The sequence below is a fragment of the Dermochelys coriacea genome, chromosome 5 (genome assembly GCF_009764565.3).
Source record: "Dermochelys coriacea isolate rDerCor1 chromosome 5, rDerCor1.pri.v4, whole genome shotgun sequence".
Classification (NCBI taxonomy): domain Eukaryota; kingdom Metazoa; phylum Chordata; order Testudines; family Dermochelyidae; genus Dermochelys; species Dermochelys coriacea.
The window spans coordinates 70,623,057-70,648,980 of record NC_050072.1 but is presented as its reverse complement, the minus strand read 5'-3'; the positions used below and the strand labels follow the sequence as shown (position 1 = coordinate 70,648,980).

The window sequence follows — 25,924 nt, the reverse complement described above, 5'->3', positions numbered from 1 at the left end:
AGCACCCACAGGGACATATACTCAAAAAATGCAGCAACTCCACTGAATAGTTCTGAACAGTTTTTATACAGTACTACTGTCTGTATTTGAAACAATTTTTCTAAAAATGTTTTCAATCACAAGTAGAACTTCTTAAAACTAATCTAAGTTCTCAGTTCTATACTTAAACATTTAGTATAATAGCAAACAGCTCTAGATATTCAACTAAATACCTCCCAGCACAAGCTTAGTTTTCACCTAAATATTTCACCACACTTAAAATCCCTGTTCTAGGATCTCCTAAATTTATAAACACATGCAGGCAATGTTTATGGTGTTGCTTATCACAGAGTGTTCTGGAATTATCTCCAACATATGTTTCATAAGACACCAACAATAAACTAAAATAATGAATTCTGTCAAACTGAAAAGGTATTTGAAACATTTATTTACTTTTTGTCTTATGCCACCAGCACAATATTATGATAAGATAAATATCTCTTGATTCAGAGGGGTGGCCGTGTTAGTCTGGATCTGTAAAAGCGGCAAAGAGACATGTGGCACCTTATAGACTAACAGACTATCTCTTGATTGTGAAAGTTATCCTATCGTTCTAAACATCTTTATAAATTATGTTGAATAACTCTCTTGCCAATCCTGTTATTCAAGACAGACTGAGGATCTCTCTCAACTCCAAAATATTAAATCTTTTCATTATTTAAAGTTTGAAAAACTCATGACTTCTTAATTGTTATAAAATTATATTTAATATTCTTCCTTTTAACACTTCTTATCCCCCATTTAAACCTTTCCCCTGCATAATGCCATTATTTAGGAGTAAATATGGTTTTTTGAATAATTGATGAATATACAACATGCAGCTAAAAGTAAGGAAATATACACTATATCCTGTAATGACCAAACAATACTACTGGGTTAAGAAAGGATTACATGACTAATGACAATTTACCATTATTACCCCCCTAACTAGTCAATGGCTAAATAGTCACAGCCAACTAGTTAGTCTTGCATTCTGAACATTTTCCTGTTCTTTTTCTGCATAATCTCTCCCATCCCATCTAATTCCTCATAGAATTCTCATGTCCCACTTCTCCATTTTTATTTGCCTTCCCCTCATAATTAAGGTTTCTGGAAGCAACAACAGGTAGTGCCATCTTTGTTTTGGTCTCACAAGTATATCCACCAGTTGTGTTTTAGGCTACAGCAGTAGCCACTATCAAATGCGCCAAATAGCACAGCAGTTGCAATGTTTAAAAGGAGCTGCCAAAGCAGTACCAAGGATCCCGATGTGTGTCTAAAGATGTATACATTTGCACTGGCTGTTACAGCTCCCTGGAAACCTGCTTTTAAGGAGAAAGCATACAAGTACAGGCGAAGAAAACTGGGACAATTTTTTTTTCTTTTTTTAATTTAAAGGCAAAAGGAAAGATGCCATGAGCAAGAGGTTGGAAAAACGTGGGTCGAACTATTTCTGCTTTCCATTTTAAGGAGGGGTGTGTCTGTGTCTATATAAGCTGAAGTCATTTATTTATAACAAAAATTATTGCTTTTTGTGTTTAAATACAACCTCCCTTCTGCAAGAGCATTCAGTCAAATGGCTGAAAGTACAATATCCAGGGCTACACTAGATTTAAATTTGCATTTGATAGTAGGTTGAAAATCACACAGAAGTACGAAATAAATGGAAGAGATTCAAATCAAAGTTTTATTTGATCAGTTCCATACTATTAAAAATCAATAAAATTCCAGGTTTTAATAAACATTTCTATTTACCTCATGCAGTTACAGAAATGCCAATTTGTCTGGGAATTTAGCAACTGAAGTTGGAGGAAGGAGGGATCAGGGCAGTTTGATACATGGGGAGAGGAAAAGCTAAAAGCTTCTGTCATTGGGATGTGGACAGGATTTTAAAGTATTAAGCACCACCTCTACCTTCTTCCACTCAGTTTTTAAAATAACTTTCCAAGTGGTGACATGGGAATATTTATTAGTAAATACTAATATTCTGCAGAGGATTTCAAAAAGCTTTACAAAAGGTGTGAAAACTTCAATTGACTAATGGGGAAAATGGAGCGGATGGTATGCCGAGACTGCCTACAATGTTATACAGCCTATCTGCTACTGCTACTAGCAAATATCCTCAATGGCCAGTGATGGGACACTAGATGGGGAGGGCTCGGAGTTACTACACACAATTCTTTCCTGATGTCTGGCAGTTGGGTCTTGCTGAAATGCTCAGGGTTGGGAAGGAGTTTTCCCCAGGGTCAGGCTGGCAGAGACCCTGAGGTTTTTTTTTTGCCTTCCTCTGCAGCATGGGACACAGGTCATTTGCAGGTTTAAACTAGTGTAAATGGTGGATTCTCTATAACTTGAAGGCTTTAAATCATGATTTGAGGACTTCAGTAACTCAGCCACAGGTTATGGGTCTATTACAGGAGTGGGTGGGCAAGGTTTTGTGGCCTGCAACGTGCAAGTCAAACTAGATTATCATGATCATCCCTTCAAGGCTTACAGTCCATGAGTCTATGAGGCTTACATTGAGGCGTAAAACAGTGGGGTGGCCGACTGTTGTCAAGAGTTTTTGGGATGGGAGAAAACTCATCACAAAGTTTCAAATGACTGCTGCATTCAGATTCTCTCCATGACAAAGTAAGAGAGTCCTGGAAAACTCCAGCAGCTCCTGGGTGCTGGAGCCTTTCCCTGCAATGGTCTCACCCTTGCCAGAGCCTTTCACTGCCCCATGTAGCTACACACCAGAATGTGGATGCAGCCTGCAGTGTGTAGCTACACATAACCTACATGTCATTGCAAGAAGTCTGCAGTGTAAACATAGCCTTAATGGCTTCATTCATGGATTTAACAACAGAGTCCCACATATGAAATTTTGCAGACCACTTCATGTGTGCTATTGCATTTAGGCTCTTTGAATACAAAAGCGTAAGAGTGGATTTGTCCCCCTTTATACACTTCCATGATTATACTAGGTAAAGTTTATTATGACAACTTCTTGATTTTTCATTTGATAGCCATTTTAATCTAAATTCATTTTGAAAAGTTTAGTCAGTCAATTAAGACCCAAAGTACCACTCAAAGTTGATAAATATCTGCCTCAAATACTGCTAATATAAAATAATTCAAAGAAATGGCAATAAGAGAATATTTAGGTGGATGACAAGTATGACTAGAAAGGCTGTCAGGGCCAAATTAAAATATAATTCACTATTCCACACAAAGAAAGTGGAGTATGGTAACACTGTAGTCACAAATACTTTAAAATGGCCCGTCAGTATATTTTATCCCCAGATTTTCTTTATTCTCTTCTCTTTAATTTTCTATGAAGTGAGTTGATAGCTTGCATCTGATAATGATTTTTAAAACAAGCTCATCTTAAATTGAACGGTCATAAAAATTATTAGGTTGCAGTAATAGAATATACTCATCTTATATAAGATTTAAAACCTAATAAGGTGCCTGATTGCATGAAAGTGTCCCAAGGACCAGCAAAACCCCTCAGCCACTATAGTGCAGCCTTCTGACAAATGATGCACACTCCTGGCTAGGAGGACTGCCACTGGTCAAACTGAGTGAGCTATAGCTCCTGCAATGACACATGCCACTAAGCCTGCAGTAAGCCTCATTAAAATCTGCCTTCCTCCAATGCATAAAGATTGTAGTGAAGGAAGAGAGTAAGTATGAGTCCAGTCACCTCAGCCTGTTTATGGTACTGTGAATGTTCTCACTTCCTCACTCAGTCCAACTCCAGCTCCTTCCGCTGCCCTTTCGTTGTTACTGTTATGTGCATGTCAGCTGCTGCCTAGTGCAGTACCTATACACCACCTTTCTTTATACAGATTTCTTGAATTTTTTGCCTAACTTTCTCTTTCCCTCCATTTTCCTTTTTCAATTTGATTGCATCGTATGTTCCTCACCTCAGAGATCAGGGTCCTTAGAGCAGCAAAGGGATACTTGGTGATGCATATGGCTGGTATGCTCAAGAACAACTACTTACTGCTATCAGTGTTGTTCCGCTAGATGACTGCTGGATGGATACGTATCCTGGGTGATCAGTGTACATCCAGACACATGAGCTCAGATGTTCCTGGCTAAAAGAGTTCATTGAGACTGTACATACATATTTGCCAGTGTCCTCGGGCCCTCAGCCAAGACTATATATGGAGTGCAGTCCCAACATTTACTACCTTTCTGACACTAAGTCAAGAATCTATTATCAAATTCCAAAATAATATGGAAAGGGGAGGGAAGTCTAGATACACTGAAGCAATCATCTGAGAAAGAGTTACTATGGTAAGCAATTGTTTTTTCTCCTTTACTCTGTGTGTTTAACAATCAGCGTCAAATTGAAGGAGAGTGCAAGGAGTTTAAACTGAATTCTTGAAAACAAGACTGTGCACCTGCATTAAGTGGTGTAATTTTCTCAACCACCACAAATGTTAGAAATACTGGAAATTTAAAGTTAATGTCACATATCATATTAATACTTTCTAATGGTTATTAACAGTTAAATTCACCTAAACAACCTCAACTTTTTCTGCTTCCAGCCAACCATTTCATCTTGTATACTCATTGGGCCTTGCATTTAGGAAGGAAACATTCTGATGAAGAACTTCTGGATAAAGAGACTTTAAAGTTTATACTTCTAAGATCCTATGTATTTTTATATATATGGGTTCATGATAGACAGAGTTTAAGGCCAGAAGGGACCATCATGACCATCTAGTCTGGTTTCCTGCACATTGCAGGCCACAGAACCTCACCCAGCCACTCCAACAGTAGGTCCCTAACCTCTGGCAGAGTTACGGAAATACTTAAATCTATATATAAGTGTGATTGCCTATCATTCTGTACCATCGTTGTGTAAGGTTATCTAATTTTGATCCAATAGTCCCAGCAGGGTCTTAACCAGAGAAACTATTATACAAATAGATAGCTATCTATGCTAATTCTCACAGTATGGCAATGTTTTTACATATGAAACCCCCCACACTCTTGCCAATCTGACCTATACAATGGCTCTGATTGTGAGTATTTTTTCTGGCAACTTCATATGGTCTTAAAGAAGGTGGGAGTAGTTTGCTGTAAAGACAGATGCACTTCAGTAATGCTAGCGTAGTGTAGAAATAAGAGAAAGGTTTAATAACTAATGATTTTTAAGTGAGTGGATGATGCTCCCTGCTATGCAAAAAAGGTATTAACCTTTCATATCCTTGACCTGTGTCATGTGACTGGAGCCAGGAAATAAAGATCATACTCTGACCAGCACTCCTATGTGTCACATCTATTATGTAGTGAGAGAAGAAAACAATCTTTGGCCAGAAAAAAGAGCCAGCGAAGACACCTGTATCCCTCAGTCTGAAAAGCAAAATGGAAGAGAATTGGAGGCGGTAGAAGAACTTCCAAATTTTCCTGGAAGTAGGTGGTACTGTGGAGAAACTGGAGATGGTGAAATTTCTTCACAATGCTGTAAGGGCAGCCCCAGAGGCTTTGGAGATCTATAATGCAATCCAGTAGAAGCAAAAAAATGACTAAACAGCTAACCAAAATTTCAAGAATACTATGTGCCATGCAAAAATGTCACTTATGTAGGCACATTTTCTTTACTAGGAAGCAGTTGCCAGGTGTGTCATTGAGCCTTATGTTAAAGAGCTATGTATTAGACTTGAATCATATCAATTTGAACTGTTAACTAGATGAAGCAATTAAAGACCAAATTATTTGTGGTATAACTGATAAACAAGTCAAAGCAAAGTTATATTATGAAAAACTGAAATTAGTGAAAGAACTGAAGTTTGTCTCATTAAAAATACATACCAAGGCATAAAAAAGTAAACAAAATAGCAGAGACCACATATATTTGTAAGAAACGCAGAGGCAATCATCACACAAAGATTTCCAGCACAAGGAGTGCAGTGTCATGCATGCAATAAAAGAAATTGAGTTACTCTCAACACAAATTGCAAAGAAATATAAAATATATTCAAGCAAAATATATTAATGAACATATAGCTGGAGGACAAATCACTGTAATACAGTTCTTTGTTGGTTCTCAATAAATTTGCAAAGCAATTTTCTACAAAAAGATTGATGTGTGGCATGAGAAAAATTAAAAATTTAAAATTAACTTTTGAAAAATGTGGTGAGATGTTTAATGGACTAGGATGCATTAAGTATGTGACATCACACAGAGATCACCAAAATGGAAATACTTTCCAGCTTCCTAAGTTACATCTTTAATGCACTTACCATCAACTTACCTTTTTTATTATATCTATTGATACAATTCTACATTTGTAGATCTGTGATCTACATTTGTACAAATTTAAGTCTAAATTTTATTTTATCTATAGATATATATATAAGCTCAAGAATCTCCTTTCTTATGTAATGGTACTAGCAGATAATCAATAGGTGATAGCCTTTTTATTTGGAAGCAGATTGACAGGTAACACTGAATATTTGAGCGACTGATCTGAATGTCACAATGTCATCTGGAAACAGTCCAGGTAAGGCGAATACATCCACTTCGATATATTTATGAAACATTTTACGAGCAGGTGAATGTGTTACAGCCCGAGGATGAGATTTTCAAAGCAGTGAAGATGATTTACACGTCTTCCTTTGAAACTGGAAGATGTGTGGCTAAGTCCCCTGCACTGCTCTGAAAATCTCAATCCTAGTTTTCACTTTTGTTTTTGTGAAGTCAAAATCAGGTTCCTCCAGCTTACTTGTGAAAACTGATTCCAAACGTATAGTATTTGAAATGTGACTGGATTCAAGTTATTATGGGAATCTTACTTTTTGCACTACCGATCTTTACTTTTAAAAGCCTCAGTGTTGCATTTAATTTAAATATGTCAAGAGTGTTTGTGCAAAAAGTCTCAACTTTTATGTTATAGACTTAAGATCATCTATTTAGCTTATCAGAGAAGCTGAAGAGGGGACTACATCACAGACCATAAGTACCTATGCGAGGAGAAGATTTCTGATAGTAGATGCCTCTTTAAACTATCTGAAAAAGAGATAAGATTCGATGGCTGGATGTTGGAGCTAGAAAATTAAAAATGGAAATAAGGCACAATTTTATTTTTTTTAACACTGAAGTTAATACTTGGAACAACTTACCAAGGGATACAAGGGATTCTCCACTTTCTGAAGTCTTTAAATCAAGACCAGACATCTTTCTAAAATATATATTCCTGCTCAACAAGATGTTATGCAGGAATTATGGAGTAAAATTTTATGGCCTGTTATATAAAGGAGGATGTCGACTAGAGGATCACAGTATCTTTTGGCACTAAAAAAATAATCTTTGAATCAAATGAACACTGGAATTTAACTTAAAGTGGTATAATGTAAGTATCCTCATCACTGCAGTGGTTGCTATCACCCATATACAAAAAATTAATTCCAGCTCCTTTGTATATTACAAGTTCATACACAATTCCTCATCTTTAGAAACTGCCTTCTGATTTTAAACCCACTCAGTTTTGTAGCTTCTCTCATTAGTCTCTACTTTTGCAATATGATACTGCTTCCCAAACCTTTTTCCCCGCAGTGATGGAAAAACAAAGGAGAGAAGAGGGAAAAAAACCCTGAGGGAATAAGAGGGGACATACAAAGGTAAATGTTTGTAAAAGGAAGAGTGAATCAAACTGACCAATACTATTATTGCATATAAGATTCTCATATATTCCTGGTTTACATGAAGTGAGACAATTTAGATAGGTCAGATACCCACACATCAGGTATTTTTGCTTAACTATATCTGTACAGAAGTATCAAATATTTCTATCTTTGGTTTTATTGAAAATACAGCAGACAAACCCATGTAAGTACTCCTACCTCATCTACTCCATTTCTTCTCTCCAGCAGAAGTCGGAACAGATTAGCTGTGATCTTGTTATCTTGGAGACCCTGTCCAAGACCACGGTTGTCATCCTGCATAAGTCGACGGTCCATGATGACTTCTAACTGTCCTGAAAAACAAATATTGAGGTTATGTTGATGATAGTAGTTTGTGCTGCTTTTATTAACCACATGAACTGCAAACAGCAATGGTAAAAATAATCCAGACAATATTTCTACAGTTGGAGAGTTTGTGATATCTATGGTACTGGGAGGGTTGAATAAGCATTTTCATATTGTCCTGGCTTTGGTTGCTTATAACATTCTCGAATTTTTACTTATCAGGCTAAAATTTTCAAGAACTGGTCTCTGGATAAGACTGTTTTTTCCCCAAAATTTAGACAAAAAGTTAAGATGTTTGAGCTGCAAGAGAATGAAAAATACTTTCCCTATTATAAAAGAAATTCCAGAAATTTATATTTGAACAGCTTTAACCTTACAACAAAGGGATGTGAAAGCTGAAATTTTACAGGAAAAGGGGTTACTTACGAGTAACTCTTGTTCTTCAAGAGTTGCCTCTCTGAATTTACACTTATGAGATATGTCTCTGGAAACAGGTTGCTAAACTGCCTTGAAAAGCTTGTGCCCACAGGGGTTGCATGAGAGATCTCATGTGAGCGTGATGTCATTGGCCTATTCCATTTAACGGAGTGCACCTCCAATATTCCTTCTTTCTAACCACAAATGTTACACGTAGAGAAGGTGGGCAGATAAACTCTATGAAACTAACACCAGAAGGGAATATTAGATTGTCTAGCCTGACCTGTATATTTCATTCCATACCCTAACATTAAGCCCAAATACTTTATTTAGACTGAAGCTTTTCAGTCCTCCGGAGATTAAGCTATTTTGTGTCACACTGAGAAAGCAGACAGAGCACTAGATAACTATCAATAAAGGAAAAAAAGAAAAAGAAAAAAGATAGTACATAAAGATCTACTGAAATTGCACCTAGAGTACTGTACACACATCTTTCAGCACCACTTCATATACTTCAACAGTAGTTATTCATGAACGCTTTTTATGCATAAAAGTAAATAGTAAAAACTAGTTTTATGAACTGGGTTGGTAGATAGGAAACTTCTATTCACCTTCTCTTACAATGCAAGAAAAAGGGAATTTTTCACAGAAATCAAAAGGTAGAAAATTCAAAACTGATTAAAGAACATACTTTTTCACACAGCACAAAATTAGATGGTGTAACTCACTGCAATAAGGTATCAGTGAAGCCAGAAGCTTAGCAGGATTCAAAAAAACACTTTTATAAAGTAAACAAGACTATCCAGAATTATAAAAGCAAACATTAAAAAAAACAAAACAAAACAAGAGCAATGGATTGGACATAATCCCATCTCCTTAAGGACATAAAACAACCTCTAACTAATGGGAGTTAGGAAGATACTTTCCCTGGGAGTAAATCTCGTATCTGCCTACTGCATGGCTTCCTCTTAGCAACTAGTGCTCGTCACCATTGGAGATAGGATACTAGAGTAACGGGACATCAGTATTCTGATTGAGAATGGCCACTCCCATGCTCCTAATATATTCCTCACAAACTGTCATGTTTTAGGTGTAGTAAAAATGCTTCCTTTTTCTTTACATTCTCAAGGAAGGGATACGACACAGCATAGTAATCTGTGTAACAATCCTCTGAATACTTGAGATGATTTAATATGTAGGTCAGATTTTGAAAACCTTTCCCATACTGTACTTACCATTTTTCAAGCTTGTAACACCTAGAGACTGAGCAGAATGTAGAGTCAAACGAATGCCATCATCCTGGATATAAGCCATTGTAGTCACTGGATAGATATTTGCTTGAAGAGGCAATTTGTTCATTGTCACTCTGGGCTGAATCTACAATATCAAAATTAACATCAGTATATTCCATTGATATTTAAATATGTAAAAAAAAAGCAAAATATCTTTCTAGGCATTTATCTTGTATGCTTTGGGATCAACAACTGATAGACACCAAAGCAAGTCCCTCCACCATATCGTTCAGCTTTTCAGGGACTTATGGCCAACATTACTTCAGAAGTGGCGTAACTTACACATACTTGTAGTTCAAAGTAGTTTTCAAAAAATGAAAGGTTCTTCAAGGGAATTTATATAAAGAATTGTAATGGCTCTTAGCATACGGAGCAGTATTTTTGAGAGAATTTTTTTTGTTCTTTAGAAAGTACATTGTGAATAAACTCAAAGTAGTGTAAGAGTTATTCCTAGGATTTCTAACACGGATATAAGTAATAGAAATCTACAGACATATCTTGCCATTTGTATAGATGAATGTATAGTACTATTAAATATTCTTTACTACTTTAAAACTTCACTTGATTATTTTTTTATTTAAGAGCAGTACTACTTTGAAATAATTAAATAAAATGGCAATTTCTTACTCAACAGATCTGGGTCCCTATGTACTCGGAATCATACCTGGTGAGAATAGTGAAACTAAAGTTTTTACTTCTACCAACACCACAGAGCCAACACAGCTAAGAAAAATGACCTGAATTCTTTTGCATCAGGTGCATCATCAATACCATGGCTTACTATGTTCCATTCAATTATTGTATAATTTATATGTATCACAGTAACTGCTAGAGGTCCCAGATAAGATCAGGGCCTGCTAGGCACAGTGCAAACATAGTAAAATTCAGACTCTAAATATCTTAATAATCTAAACAGACAAGACAGAAAAAGAAAGGAATACAACATATCAATAGTGTGTGTGATGGTTTGTTAGTGACCTCTTAGTTCAATTTATTTTTATGCTTTGACCCTGAGAACTAAAACAAAGATTTTTCAGGTCAACACAATGTGGACTGAGAAAAATTTGTGGTTGCCAGAAATATTCTTGACATAACTGATGTATCTTTGAAGTCCATTTTAAGGGTGGCTTCTACTGTCCTGTTTGTAAGGGTTTGGTTCTTTGCTGGGGTTGGTTGGTTGTTTTGCTTTTTGAAAAGAAGGCACCTTCCTCAGGAAACATCATGCCCTTGCCATGGATGCTACTGCTTTATCAATGATGGGGAGAATGAAAAAGGAATGTTTGGGTTCTTAGATTCTGCAGAATTTCATGGCCTCCTGACAGAGCAGATGCCAAATTACAAACTCAGAGTTATTTAATCTTAAAATATTCTTGAAATGGAACAGACATTTCTCTTTGAAAGTCTCTCCAATATTTGTAACATGCTAACTTCCACGATGATGAACATCTAGTTTAGTACCTTATGTAGACCGAAATTTGAGACAAAAATCCATGTCATCTGCATATTCTGCAGCACACAGAATGCTGATGGCACTCAAAAACAATGAAAAATTAAATGCTTAATTTTTAAGAATATCTCCTCCTCCAATATTCATGCACAGGAGATTATCTTTTAAGAAGTCTACAGAACCATACAAAATTAAAACAATAAAATAATAATAATCGTCTATAAACAAAGAATATATTAGTACCATCATATTGTTATAACTAAACACAGTTTTTGTACATAAGATAGGCTGGTTTGTCATGACAGACAGACATAAAATAAACATGCTTGAATCTTGGAAAAGCCATTCATAGCATTTAAGTGCATCTAAGTCATGTCAGGAAAAATAGCATATATTTAAACCAATGCCCACTTTCAAAATAATTAACATTCTCATACTAAACTATTATTTGCTTGAGTAAATAAGAAAAAACCAATTAAAAAACAAGTATTAAGCCATGAAATTGTCTAAATAGTCATAGTTACTATACTCAGAATTAACAGATGGTAATTACCTGATATCCATTAAGATCAGTGTAAAACCTGTTTTGGCTGTTTACGTCAGATGAAATTCTCATTGCAATCTCACGATTGTATTCTCCTCTAATGTCCACAATATTGGACAGCTCAAGAGACTCTCCTTCCAACCCTAAATTTAAAAGTACATTTACAATTTCTGATTATTAAAAAATAAAAACAAGTTCTATAGAGCTCTCCCCATAGCATAACAACGTTCCAATTCCCTTCGATCAATTTTCCTTCCATGCTAATGTCTACCCTGATAGAGAGGAGTAAGCTTTGAACCCAGAGCATGCATCACTATTATAGAATTGGTTAGCAGAGACTCTAGACCACTGCTACCTAGCAGATTAGCCATATAATTTTGAAAGCTTCATTAATGTGGAGTAGAAAAACTATGTGGATTATTAAAATCTGCCGATTACTAACAGCCAAAACCAGTATAGAAGTCAGCACACCTCCTGCAGGCAATGCAGTGTGCAACGTTATTGCTGGGTCCTGTCCCTGAGCACTAGCTAATGCTCTGGAACTGGGTCGGGCCATTTATTGTCTAGAGTTGATGCTGCTCCTCCACCTTAAATTGTTGGTGCCTGCTGCTGCTGCTCCTTTTGGGTGTAGGTGTGCTGTTGCTAGTCTCCTACCACTCCTACGGCAACTCTGTTACAATCACAGGAGTGAAGAGAAAGTACAGAACCATTTTAATACAATTAAATAGGGCTTCCAAGGGCAGAGAATTTGAAGACTTTGTTTTGATGTGACTGGGAACACAAAGTACGTCTTTTGGGTGATGGAGTGGGGAGGGATGAGGGCCAGATTTTAGAAGTTAATTAGGTGCACATAACGACCTATGAGGAGTTTCAAAATGGAGCTTACAGGTTAATTTTTGATACAATAGTATACTACATCTCAGCCAAAACAAGCAAAGAAAATTATGAAATGTTTGTTTTCAAGCTATAAGCTTCAGATTTAAATTCTGCAGTAAGATTGTGTACAGCCTTGATCTCATCAAAAGCATCAAGAAAATCCTCAACTTAATTTTGAATGGATTACCTCTACCCTGGTTGACCATCTTGTCATGCTTTGGCTTTCTAATGTAATTCTAGTATGTTTTCCAACATATTTAAACAACTAGTAGAAGAGGAAAACAGGGTATACAATCTTTGAACAATTCCAAAATTTAGAATAACTTGTGGAAAAAACATTACAGCTGGTTCACCTACAAGATTTAGTGAGTTGGCAGCACAGGGGACAAAAGATGCATACTGACTTATCTGCTGAATTTGATTCTGAACACCTTTGTATGCTGGAACCATGTTACCTCTCTTGTCATAGCTTTGTCCCCTCCAATTTGCCATATCTAAACAGTCTTTTTTTCAACATCTCTAAATCTGGCATATCCTTCCCTGTTTTGGTGTGAATATCAATGAAATCTACAAAGCAGTCATCAACCTTTTCTCCATCTTTTGATACCTCAGTATACCTTAGCACCTGAGACATTTGTTCCATTTGAAAGAGTTTGGAATGCAAATACAATGGAGAAGTATTTAAACTTTCCTAAATCTGTCCAAAAAAAAGTCTACCATGCTTTTTATAGTACTGCCCTTAATAGCTTCTATACGATCTCACAACATGCTACCATGTCCTGCAAGCAATTCAAATAATCACCAAAAATTACCATTATGACAACTTTTAATTTTTCATCTGAACCCCTCAAAACTAAATCTCTCACCTAAACACAGCAAAATATCCAAGAAATAATGCAAAATATTGTATCGTGATAGCAGATTTGCATATCTTCGTCAATTGTGAAACCCTTTACCAACCATTCTGCAATTTCCATCTAGTGAGCGATTGCCTCCACCTGTTCTTTGAACATTCACGTAGGCATAATCAATTGCTAAAGTGGAAAAAATTTGTGAACCCAGTTTTACAGTTCACAAAGGAAGATGAGGAGTTTGGCTGGAAAAGCAAACAAGTGAAACAGTACAAGAAGGCAAGAGTCAAACTGCATATCAATCAAAATCCCTGGTGCAACTCCCCATTAGAAATTTTGACAAAGAACCACAATTTTAATACTTGCCTTTATTTGAATTCACTAAGCAAACAGGCTCGTTCTAATTTAACTCTGGGACCATTTTCTACCAAAAAATGGTAAACAGAATCTGTCACTTTTGTGGCCAAGCAGCCAGATCTCGCTTGAAGTCAAAATTCTGCCCCCAGCTTCCAATAACAAAACTGCTTTCAGAGTCCACGTCCATAACAGGTGTGCTAGTAACTAATGGGCAACGTTCTGCTAAAAATCAGATTTTGGTACCCAACAATTCGATGTCAAGTTTTGTGCCGGAATCAGATACTCCAGAATGGAACAAGCCTGACAAACCCAAATCAACGTCCTCACTAGCTAAGGAAGGTAAGAAATGCAAGTAGCAGAACTGTCTGCAGATTGTTCACCAACAATATGGTCAAATATTTCAAGATATTTTGTAGACCACTCACACTTTTCTATTTTTTTCATGGGCCTGCTACAGCTTGCATTTTTGAGCACCACTCTTGCACTTGTAGGTATTCATGGCGGAAATCACAGCTGACCATAAGAATTCACCCACCATGCCCTTTATGAATTAATTGCTATGTTTGGAATGACTGCGCTAGAAGGTGAAAGATCTAACTAAACTTAAGGAAATCAGGTAAGAGACCATAATATCTGTGAAACTCAGAGCGGTATCAGGTAAAACTAATGAAAATAGAGCTCAGGAATGCCGGTAAGTTTAATTTAGGTCTAGTGAAGGGAACAGTTACAGAGCAAGCTACGGCCCCAAAATGGAAGAAAAGAGCAAAAAGGCTAAAGAAATGGGAGCAAGGCCCGGTTTCACTTAAACCATTTGAACTGCCCTTCACATGGCCATTTGCAGCAGGTTGGCCCGAGCTCTATTCCTACTTATAAACCATGAGGTTCAAACAGTTTAAAATTTTTATAGTGGATATAGTTCATCATTTGTATTCCCAAATCACAACTAATTAACAGGTTTCAGATCCAACTTGAGTGGCAAGTAATGATGGGGACAGGTCAGATGTACAGACCAATCTGGACTACTTGGTAAGATGCCATTGTGTGTTTTAACAAAGCCAATTGTGAGGTCATACATAAAAAAAAAAACAAAGAACGTAGGTCACGCACTTACAATATGCATGCCCGAATCCTGGAATGCAGTGACATTGAAAAGAATTTAAGGTCATGGTAGGTAACCAGTTGAACATGAGTTTCTTGTGCAATACTGTAAAGGGTGGATGCAATCCGTGGATGTAAAATTGAGGAGGAGCAGAGAAGTGGTATTATCTCTGTAATACTGCATTAGTGAAACTATTATGGAATAATGTCCCCACTTAAAAAAGGATGGTTGAAAAACTGGAAAGGGATCAGAAAAGATTCAAGAATGATTCAAGGTTTTGAAAGCACATAGTGAGAGACTTCAGCTATGTAGTTTATCCCAAAGGAGAATTAGAGGTGCCTTGATCAGAGTCTGCAAGTACTTACACAGGTATAACCAAATATGCCCCGTATCCACAACCTACACACTGTTGTAATAAATCTTTGTAACAAAGTATGCCTTGGAAGGTTTACCTTGAAAACTCAATTTTCTGATCAGTATTGTCCTGGCAAAATATGTATGGCAACATTGTATGTAAAGTTATAAGATTTTCCTATATGATGTTATTAACGCATGTTCCAAACTCCACAGCACTGCCCAAACAAAAGTCAGCAAACAGATCTCTCCTAGACAAAGGAATGTGTGTGTGCCTTTATTTGCATTTAAGTAGTAAACAGAATCATCAAGTAGGGAGGGAAACAAAGAAAGCTCAAACAGTTGAGAAAAAGGCAGCAAGAACATCCTTCCATATTGACTCTGTCTCCTCATTCCCAGCTGGAAATGTTTTTCAAAAGGGAGACTGAAACAATAAAAAGGAGGAACAAACACCCCAAAGCACCTCTCACTCTCCCTGCCCATCACATACACTGCGCCTGAAGTGACAAAGGAAGCATTAGTTGGACTCTGTGGGAGGGGTCCTGACTCTACTGAATTTGGTCAGTAAGACTGCTGAAAGCATGTGGTGAGAAACTTTGCTTGAACCTGATTAGTTTAAGTTAGGCATTAGTAAAAGTTTTATCCTTATTTTCCTTGTAACCATTTCTGACCTTTATATTTCATTTCTTGTACTCACTTAAAAATCTCTCTCTCTTTGTAGTTAATAGACTTGTTTTACTGTGTTATCTAATCCAAGGTGTTTAAAAAGAAGTGTCAGAATAACTATCTGAGATAATAAAATGGTATATTCCCTTTAAGGAATAATGAATTTAAAATATTTTGTACTGTCCAAGAAAGTATAGGACATACATTTCTGAGAGAAAATCTAAGACTAGGGGTGCGTTGGGGTCACCCTGCAGTATAACCTAGGCTGGTGAAAGCCAGAGTGTAACACAAGTGTGGCAGGCAGGCTGCAGTTACACACAGACTTTGCATGCTGGAAGGCTGTTTGTGAGTGGCCCAGGTGGAAGATATTTCAGAAAGGCATTGTAAGACATCGGAGGTTGCAGGGCAGGGTGACAGCTGCTCAGTAGTCTGGATTGTACCCTGGTATATCACAATACAGAAGAGATTTCTGACAGCAGATGGTTTGTTTAATCTAGCAGAAAAAGGCCTACTGAGATCCAATGACTGGAAGTTAAAATTAGACATTCATATTAGAAATAAAATACAGATTTTTAGCAATGACAGTAATAAAACCTTTGGAACAATTTATCTAGGGATGTAGTGGATTCTCCATCATTTAAAGTCTTTAAAACAGGACTAGGGTCTCAAAATATTACAATTCTCCCTCCCTCATTTTAGCAATCATTACTTACAATTTATTATTTCTACAGTATAGTAGCCAAAGGCCCCATTCAGGATTGTGGACCCATTAAATGCTGCATGCAGCTGAGAGGAATATAGGGAGGCACAAAGGAGCCATTAACACTTCTCATTCCTGGGGCTGGTTTTACAATGCCTTGGTTCTCAGCACAGGTGCAGCCTCAAGGCCACTCTAATCTATAATAGCTGCACAGTGCAAGAGCAATAAGAATCCCCAGCCACAACACTACTACATCCCTTAACTCAGGAATGCCACCTGTACTGGGTATTCAGTGGTGTAGGAGCCACTGTGGCAGCCCGACACCATAAGAGGATTTCCCAATGTTGAGGGAGTCTTCCACCAGGAAAATCTGTTGGATTTAAGTCTGACTTTAATTGAGCGACTGCTGCAAAACTCAAGAATAGATCATTTGTCCTTATACCCAGTGAATGCTGCAATCAGAAGGCAATTCCTAAACCAGCACTGTACTAATCATAAAAAGTTATGTAAGCACTGGAAAGCCAACGTAAGGCCAAAACTAAACAAAATTAGCAAGAAAATACAATGATGTATATAACTGCAGTTTTAAAACCTCTTACCCTGAACTTTGTAGAGTCTCACTGTGTGTGTCAGATGATGGAAAAAACAAGTAACTTCTGAGAAAATCCTTCCATGAGTAACTCTTATGGTAGGTGGATCCGTGAAAACATAAGGCTGCAAAAACAAAGTTAAAACAATGGTATGAAAACTGTTTGCAGCATAAAAAATTCCACAACATATCAGTTATTAAATAGGTTTAAATCCTAATTTAAACCCCCCACAAAAATAACTTTTCATCTATAGTAGATGAGTGTAGGTCTTGTAATCTGAACACAAGACTGGGATCTGGGAATATATAATCCCTACTTTGACATTGACTTTCTTTGTGGTCTTGGGAAATTTTCTTAGCCCTACTTTGTCTTAAAATGAGGATAATCTTCATTACATACCTCACAGGTACATTGCGAGAATTACTGATTTAATATTTGTGAAGCATTTTGGAGATGAGAGCAATGTAAGTGTTAAGTAACATATTACTATGATTACATATTTATTAGATTCAATATTAGGGAAGCGGCGGCCAGCAAATTCTTCGGCCCATGCCACTTCCCACAGCTCCCATTAGCCTGGAACAGCGAACCAGTGGGAGCTGCAATTGGCTGAACCTGCAGAAACTGCAGGTAAACAAACCGCCCCCCAGCGGATTTCCCTCATGGGCCTCATGCCAAAGACTGCCATTCCCTGCACAGCATAAACTTAGCTGAACCATTAACTGCACTCCTGACAAAGCTTTAGTACTAGCTCAGCCTTGCCCCATCCCAGGAGGACAGCTGGGTCCAGGAGCTGAAGCTGTCTCAGGAGCACAACTGCCTTTCAAACTGCCAACTCCTAACCCTGATTTGCTGATCCAGAGTGGGTTTGTCAGACTGGGACTACTGGTAGAAAGGCTGAGGATAGGAGCCAAACTCCTCCTTCTGACTGCCCAGTTAATACTCTCTGAGTTGTTTGAAGGGGTCAGCAGAGGAGGAGCTCCTGTGCATGAAAGGCTATTAGTAGTAGCAGATCTCCAAACTCATTGATCTCCAGCAATGACTCCAACCAATGAATCTGTACTTTTCTGACTAAGATTTTCTATGTTGGGTGCTCAAGGAATTTGTCCAAGAAATAAGGATGACTGTCTCTTGAGACAGATTCAGGGACAAATCCTCTCTCCCTCCTCTCGGAAGCAGAAAATGGAAGAAACTTGTCCCTGAGCCTGTCACAGGAGCTGGTTTTCAGCCCCACTTCTCAGACAACTTTTCCCCATTTCTTGATTGCCATGAGGGAAAATAAGTCTGATGAGCCAAAGGACTAGTTTTTGAAGCTGAAACAGACCATATTTTATATTGAGAACTCAGAGTAGAGTTAGATGGCACAAAGTCTTTTTTGGCGTGTCTTTTTGCCATCCAACTTTGCTAGGAGCTCTTGCAACCAAATACTATAGTCTGTTTCAACTTCAAAAACTAGTCCTTTGGCTCATCAGATTGATACTTCCCCTCCTAGCTATCACAGGAACAGAGCAGTTCAAAATGAGCAGTTCATTATCTTTGTCAGGACATTAACATCCCATACCACAAAGGGCTTTCTTAATGGTGTACAAATTGGATGACAAGTGTGACGAAGCAGGACTGTTCTTAATGTTTCCTTTGAATAGTGTGAGGGTGCCTCAGTTTCCCCTATGCAGTTCTTAAATATCTAGGTGGTGGGATAAGGGTGTATGATCATGGCAGAGCCCTAGAGGGCAGGTGTGTGCAGGAGTCTGGACACAGAGAATGGCCAATACCCTGTTTCCTTGCAACTGATGGCCTGGCCCTTCCCCCCTGCAAGATGAGAGCTAAAGGGTTGGAGAACAAAGGAATCAGGTGACCTCCTGGCCCAGGAAAGGGACAAAGCCCAGAGAAGGAGGGGCTGGAGAGAGTTTCAATTTGGGGCTGGCTGGGGACATAGAGTGAAGTGCAGACGTGGTTGTCTGGCTCACTGCCCCCCCCCCCCAAATGGACCCAGCTGAGGGGTCCTGTTCTCTACACCTAGAAGCTCTGTTTTAGACCATGTTCTTGTCGTCTAATAAACCTTCTGTTTTACTGGTTGGCTGAGAGTCATGTCTGACTGCGAAGTTGGGGTGCAGGACCCTCTGGCTTCCCCAGGAGCCTGCCTGGGCAGATTCGCTATGGGAAGCGCACGGAGGGGCAGAGAATGCTGAATGCTCTGAGGTCAGACCCAGGAAGGTAGAAGTTGTGTGAGCTGTGTGGCCTAAAGACAGTCTGCTCACAGAAAGGAAACTTCCCTACGAAGCCAGTCAGGACTCTGGGGAGCAGTTCCAGAGCATTGCCAGGGGACTCCGTGACAACAAGTTGCTGCAAAGACACTGGTCTACCTTCAATCAGTTCACAATAAACCACAAGTATTGTCAAATGTATCTGGATGCTGTTACTCTAAATTAGACCCAGGCAGGTGAAGATGATAGTTAAGTAGTTTGTGTATGAGGCAAGTAATGGGCTGCACTAAAAGCTTTTTCCACTTGGACTTGTATGTCTTTCTGCTAAATGTCCTTCTAGCACCTCAGAAGTCAAGAAACACCCGCTCAAATACACCATGCACATGGTCTCTATTTCAGAAGGCAAGCTCTATGGGAGAAGATTCCCATATTGTGATGAAGCAGATATTGTGGTTCTGACTGATGATTTAAGACCAGACTCAAAACATGAATCATACTGGCTATGGCCATTTGCAACAGAGTAAAGAACCATACTTGTCTAGAGCAATAAGAGCTACTATCTTCAAACCATTGTCTCTTCTAAAATTTGGCAGTACATTTACAACAAGAGTTTAGCATAAAGCCATGTAATAGCCTCTTACAGAGTGTCGTGTTACTATGATCTTTTTGTTAACATGATGAGAAGCAGATATTTTTGTTCAGGTGATTTATGACAAGATCCACTGCTGGTGTCTTGTAGTATAGGAAAATCTGATCTGCCAGTTTCTAATTCAGAGACCATTTGTGAAGATCTGTTTCAGCTCAGCCCTATCTGTGATTGTATTCTTTTCCTCCGTCAGACACATGGTGACAAAGTCTCATCTTGTAGGACACACAATATTCCCACACCTGCACTGTTTCTCAAAATGGGGAGCACAATCTGGTGTATCCCTCCATGTTTATGTAAAACATGGTTGCCTAGCTGTCCATTTTAAACAGGACAATTTTTTAGGATACCGAGTCTCTTAAGGTCCTTCGTACATACAAGAACTAACGTCATCTCCAGAACACTGAGGTAAAAATGCTATTGATATTGAGACCAAAGTCTTCTGATAGAACAGAAAGCAGACCAACAGGCTTCCAAACTTGGGGCAAAGATTCTTTCATTGTCTCACCTGCAAACGTTGCCCAAACCTGAAGCCAGGCCAGGTCTACACTCTCACAGACTTTAAGCATCCAGGGTGGAGGCCTTTTTCCATAGTTCCAACTGTCCTATGGCTCAGTTAACAATGGGAAGTGTAGCAGTCTTGAACTGGTAAACTTTTTGCTCAATTCATTATCAGCACCATAGCTTAATTTTTGGGAAGGCAGTACCATAATCGTGTTTAATCTTCCCTCTAGTTATGGCTTTGTCTCCACCTACCCCCAAGCTCCCATGAGGAGCTGAGACACCATACATCCTTGGTGAGAATATATTTTTTCCTCACTGTCTTGAAGGTTGGGATAGCAATGTGAGGTTTTTGCCACACTTTCTTCAGCAGCTGGTTCACAGTGGAGTGCAAGGGTGTGGCATCTCTACCTGTTAAGGGTTCCTGACCCCGTTACTAACTACTGTAGCTCCTGTAAAGTCCTGTACTAATTGTCTTTCAAAATCGGGAGTTCTTGGAAAGAAATATCTTGCATCAGAAGAGTTCCCTGTCAAAGAATGAAATTAAATTGGTTTGGCATGGTTTGTTCTTGACAAATCCATGTTGGCTATTACTGTTGACTCTATTATCCTCTAGATGCTAACAAGCTTCTGTTCGATAATTTGCTCCAGTATCTTTCCAGGTATTGAAGTTAGGCTGATTGGTCTAAAATTCTCTAGGGCCTCTTTGCTCCCCATTTTAAAGAGAGGTAGTATGCTTGCCCTTCTCTAGTCCTCTGGAACCTCACCCTTCCTACAGGAATTCTCAAAGATAATTGCTAACTGTTCCGAGATTGCTTCAGCTAGTTCTGTAAGTACCCTAGGATAAATTTCATCAGGCCCTGCCAATTTGAATACATCTAACTTATCTAAATATTCTTTAACTTGTTCTTTCCCTATTTGGGGTTGCATTCCTACCCGTTGTTGATATTAATTGTGTTAAATATTGGGTCACAATTTACCTTTTTCGAGAAGACTGAAGCAAAATAGTCATTAAACACCTCAGCCCCCTTTTTTGTCATATGTTATTAGCTCTCCTTCCCTGTTAAGTAGAGGGCCTACATTTTCCTTCATCTTTCTCTTGCTCCTAATATATTTTTAAAAACCTCTTCTTATTATTTCCTTTGCTCAGTATAACTCATTTTGTGCCTTAGCTTTCTGATTTTGTCCCTACACGCTTGTGCTACTCTTTTGTACTCATCCTCAGCAATCTGTCCATATTTCCACTGGGGCTCTTAAGAATACTGAGATGTGTAGTAATGTCAACCTGACTGATAAATTGTTTAGAGTTCAATGATGCCTTTACCAGGAGCCCTGTGTACGATGAAGCATGTTGGTTCACTGCCCCTGGAAACTGACTATGACTCAGTCACAGTCTGCCTTTCAGTTCCTCCGTCCTTTCTTCTGTAGTGGGAGTAGAGGGGAGGTGGGATATATCCTGTGTGAGCCCTATATATTCCCAAAGCTAAGGTGGTGGGAAGCAGCAAGACTACAAAAGTTGCTCTACCCACAGTATGGCTGGCCAGTACAAGGGACTATAAACATGTTATGTGCCCTTTCTTCCTTATGCGAACACATAGGAAGGGCTTCAATCTGACCTTACATCAGCAATTAAAGTTCCTCTGAGGGAAAACTGGGACTGGTGCATGCTATCATTTACCTTTATAAAACTGTTTCATTAATATGAATATACATGGTAACAAGTCAGATACACTGCATGTTTCTGAATTTCCAAGAAAGTTGAAACTAAACACAAGAGTTAACTGAAAAGAGTATGACAAGTTTCAGAGTAGCAGCCGTGTTAGTCTGTAATCGCAAAAAGAAAAGGAGTACTTGTGGCACCTTAGAGACTAACAAATTTATTTGAGCATAAGCTTTCGTGAGCTACAGCTCACTTCATCAAATACATCCGATGAAGTGAGTGGTAGCTCACGAAAGCTTATGCTCAAATAAATTTGTTAGTCTCTAAGATGCCACAAGTATTCCTTTTCTTTTTGTGAAAAGAGTATGTGATTTTTAAAAAAATAATTGCTGAACAAAAATAATGCCTGCTTGTAGTAGATGATGGCTAAATTAGACAGTCACTTGCTCTTCCTTTTATGTTCATCATCATTTATACTGCAGTAGCGCTGAACATCTTAACGAAAGTTGGGCCGCATCATGCTAGGCACTGTATAAAAGCATCATAACAACAGCCCATCCCACAAAGAGCTTACAATCTTAAAAAAGTTTAGCATATTCACTCTATTATTCTCTGTATAAATTTAGTATATCCAATCTCAGACTAAAGGGTGAAAAGAGAAATAGGGAGAAAGAAAAGCTGGGAAAAATGAATGAATATCTGCAATACACTTTTACCATAAGACTCGAAAATGAGGTCTTGGCCACTTGCGATCATTGAAAAATCTCATGGCACTTTCTGCCAGGACTGTCAGTGTCCCCTGTTAAAATTTCAACGTGCATAATTTGAACGCAGTGCTTCACAACAGATGTAGCTATATTTCAATGGTGGGTTAACCACTGCTTCTCTATGTAGTTTGCGAAGTGTTTTGGGATCTTTCAGGATGGAAAACCTTTATTACAAATATGAGTACTATTTACCTTGGCCTCTCCATCTGGTAAGAAGAGATAAGCCCCGCTCTTATCTCTGTTACTTGTAGTTCCATACCATGCAAACTCCACCTTTATTTGATGATTTTTGCCATCTTCTTTTGTGTTAATTTTCTAAAGATAAATAATCACAATTTGAGAGGGTGACACATTTAGTTTTTACGCATCAGAATCTTTTATGCATCAATATTCTTATGAATAAGAAATACAATATTTCAAATTGTGAGCCAACATACCTTCAGAAGCCCTGAGATCCCAGAAAACCATAGTTTCATAAAGGAGTTTTCTAAAGTAATATCATCCACAGAATTTTGCATATCCTTGATCTTGAAAACCTCATCTGGGTTCACCTGCACATTATTTCCTTCATTAGTATATATATTATAATCAGCCAAGACCATTTCTGAACTCAGAACCTCCAAAAGCTGATAAACTCCCAGACCCAAAGGCGGTAGGTGCACCACGAAAGAGATCTGTTGGAGCAAGAAGAAAACATACTAAAAATGTACTGTTATCATTAAAATAAATTTCTGAACATACTGCACCAAATTCATGCCTGCTGAATTTCTATTCATCTCAATAGTTACACCAGCACTGATTTTTGCCCAATTTCCAAGAATACAAATTAATATTAGATTATTAATAAGAATATTTCAAATTATTAAATCAAATGTTCTAATATTTCATCACAAATAAAAATGTTGCTGCTATTCATCTGATCAGCAATATTTCAGAAGGGCACGATCATTGTTTACGAAGATGAACAACAGTTAACATTTTTAGTCTATTGCTATAAAGAAATATGATCTGTAATCTTGAGTTGAGCATATTGCCATACATTAAGGAGATGAGCATAAAATTAGTGCCACAGGTCAGAAATATTCTAGAAAGCAGAGAATGTTGGAGCACAACACTAACATACCATTATGGATCTCAACAGGAGGATATAATGGAACGTGTCTCAAACTGCCATTGATTCTTTGCTACTTACTTAGGCCTTGTCTACACTATGAAATTAGGTCAAATTTATACAAGTCGGTTTTGTAGAAAGCGCTTTTATACAGTCGATTGTGCGTGTCCCCACACAAATGCTCTAAGTGCATGTAGTCGGCAGAGTGTGTCCACAGTACGGAGGCAACTGTCGACTTCCAGAGCATTGCACTGTGGGTAGCTATCCCACAGTTCCCGCAGTCTCTGCCGCCCATTTGAATTCTGGGTAGAAATCCCAGTGCCTGATGGGGCTAAAACACTGTCGCAGGTGCTTCTGGATACATATCGTCAGGCCCCCCTTCGCTCCATGAAAGCAAGGGCAGACTATCGTTTTGCGCCTTTTTTCTTGAGTTACCTGTGCAGACGCCATACCACGGCAAGCATGGAGCCCGCTCAGCTAACCGTCACCGTATGTCTCCTGGGTGCTGGCAGACATGGTACTGCATTGCTACACAGCAACAGTTTATTGCCTTTTGGCAGCAGACAGTACAGTATGACTGGTAGCCATCGTTGATGTAGTCCAGAATGCTCTTTTAACTGACCTCAATGAGGTCGGGGCGCCTGGGCAAACATGGGAGTGACTCAGTCAGGTCATTTCCCTTTTAAGTTTCGTCTCATGGCAATTCAGTCCTACCGGCAGCATACTGTATTTTAATCTGCACCCAGCAGAAGACGATGGCCAGCAGTCATACTGCACTGTCTTCCGCAGAGCACCCAGGTGATGACGATGGCTAGCGGTAGTACTTCACAGTCTGTTGCCGGCAAGATATATAAAGATAGATGAAGTGGATCAAAACAAGAAATAGACCAGATTTGTTTGGTATTCATTTTCTCCTCCCTCCCTCCCTCTATGAAATCAACAGCCTGCTAAACCCAGTTTTGAGTTCTATCCTTGAGGGGACCATTCTGTTTCTCGCAAAGCCAACCCCTTTGTCGATTTTAATTCTCTGTAAGCCAACCCTGTAAGCCATGTTGTCAGTTTCTCCTCCCTCCACCAGAGCAATGGCAAACAATCGTTTCACGCCCTTTTCCCTAGATTGCCCGAGCAGGAGCCATAGCACAGCAAGCATGGAGCCCGTTCAGCTCACCATAGCAGTTATGACCATTGTAAACACCTCATGCATTATCATGCAGTGTATGCAGAACCAGCATCTGAAAAACCAGGCGAGGAGCCGACAGCAGCGCAGTGATGAGGACATGAACACACCTGTCTCAAACGCATTCCCTGCAATTTGGAGATCATGGTGTTAACGGGGCAGGCTCATGCCATGGAATGCCAATTCCGGGCCCGGGAAACAAGCACAGACTGGTGGGATTGCATAGTGTTGCAGGTCTGGGATGATTCCCAGTGGCTCCGAAACTTTCGTATTCATGAGGGCACTTTCATGGAACTTAAGTGACTTGCTTTCCCCTCCCCTGAAGCACAAGAATACCAAGATGAGAGCAGCCCCCACAGTTCATAAACGAGTGGCAATAGCCCTGTGGAAGCTTGCAACGCCAGACAGCTACTGGTCAGTCGGGAATCAATTTGGAGTGGGCAAATGTACTGTGGAGGTTGCTGTGATGCAAGTAGCCAATGCAATCACTGAACTGCTGCTATCAAACGTAGTGACTCTGGGAAATGTGCAGGTCATACGAGATGGCTTTGCTGCAATGGGATTCCCTAACTGTGGTGGGGCTATAGACGGAACATATATCCCTATCTTGGGACCAGACCACCAGGGCAGCCAGTACAGAAACCGAAAGGGGTACTTTTCAATGGTGCTGCAAGCACTG

The 25,924-nt window shown here is 38.8% G+C and overlaps 1 protein-coding gene across 3 annotated transcripts in view; it reads right to left on the bottom strand.

Moving 5' to 3' along the window:
- Nucleotides 1-25,924, bottom strand: part of MAN2A1 (mannosidase alpha class 2A member 1) — a 208,371-nt gene that overhangs the window by 23,419 nt on the left and 159,028 nt on the right. For all 3 annotated transcript variants that reach the window (XM_038402274.2, XM_038402277.2, XM_043514896.1), the window contains exons 14-19: nucleotides 23,395-23,631; nucleotides 23,150-23,272; nucleotides 17,189-17,303; nucleotides 11,696-11,829; nucleotides 9,639-9,780; nucleotides 7,861-7,994 (exon numbers count right to left, since the gene is read on the bottom strand). In XM_038402274.2, the coding sequence (XP_038258202.1) occupies nucleotides 7,861-7,994; nucleotides 9,639-9,780; nucleotides 11,696-11,829; nucleotides 17,189-17,303; nucleotides 23,150-23,272; nucleotides 23,395-23,631 (885 nt within the window). The remainder of the gene's footprint in view (nucleotides 1-7,860; nucleotides 7,995-9,638; nucleotides 9,781-11,695; nucleotides 11,830-17,188; nucleotides 17,304-23,149; nucleotides 23,273-23,394; nucleotides 23,632-25,924) is intronic.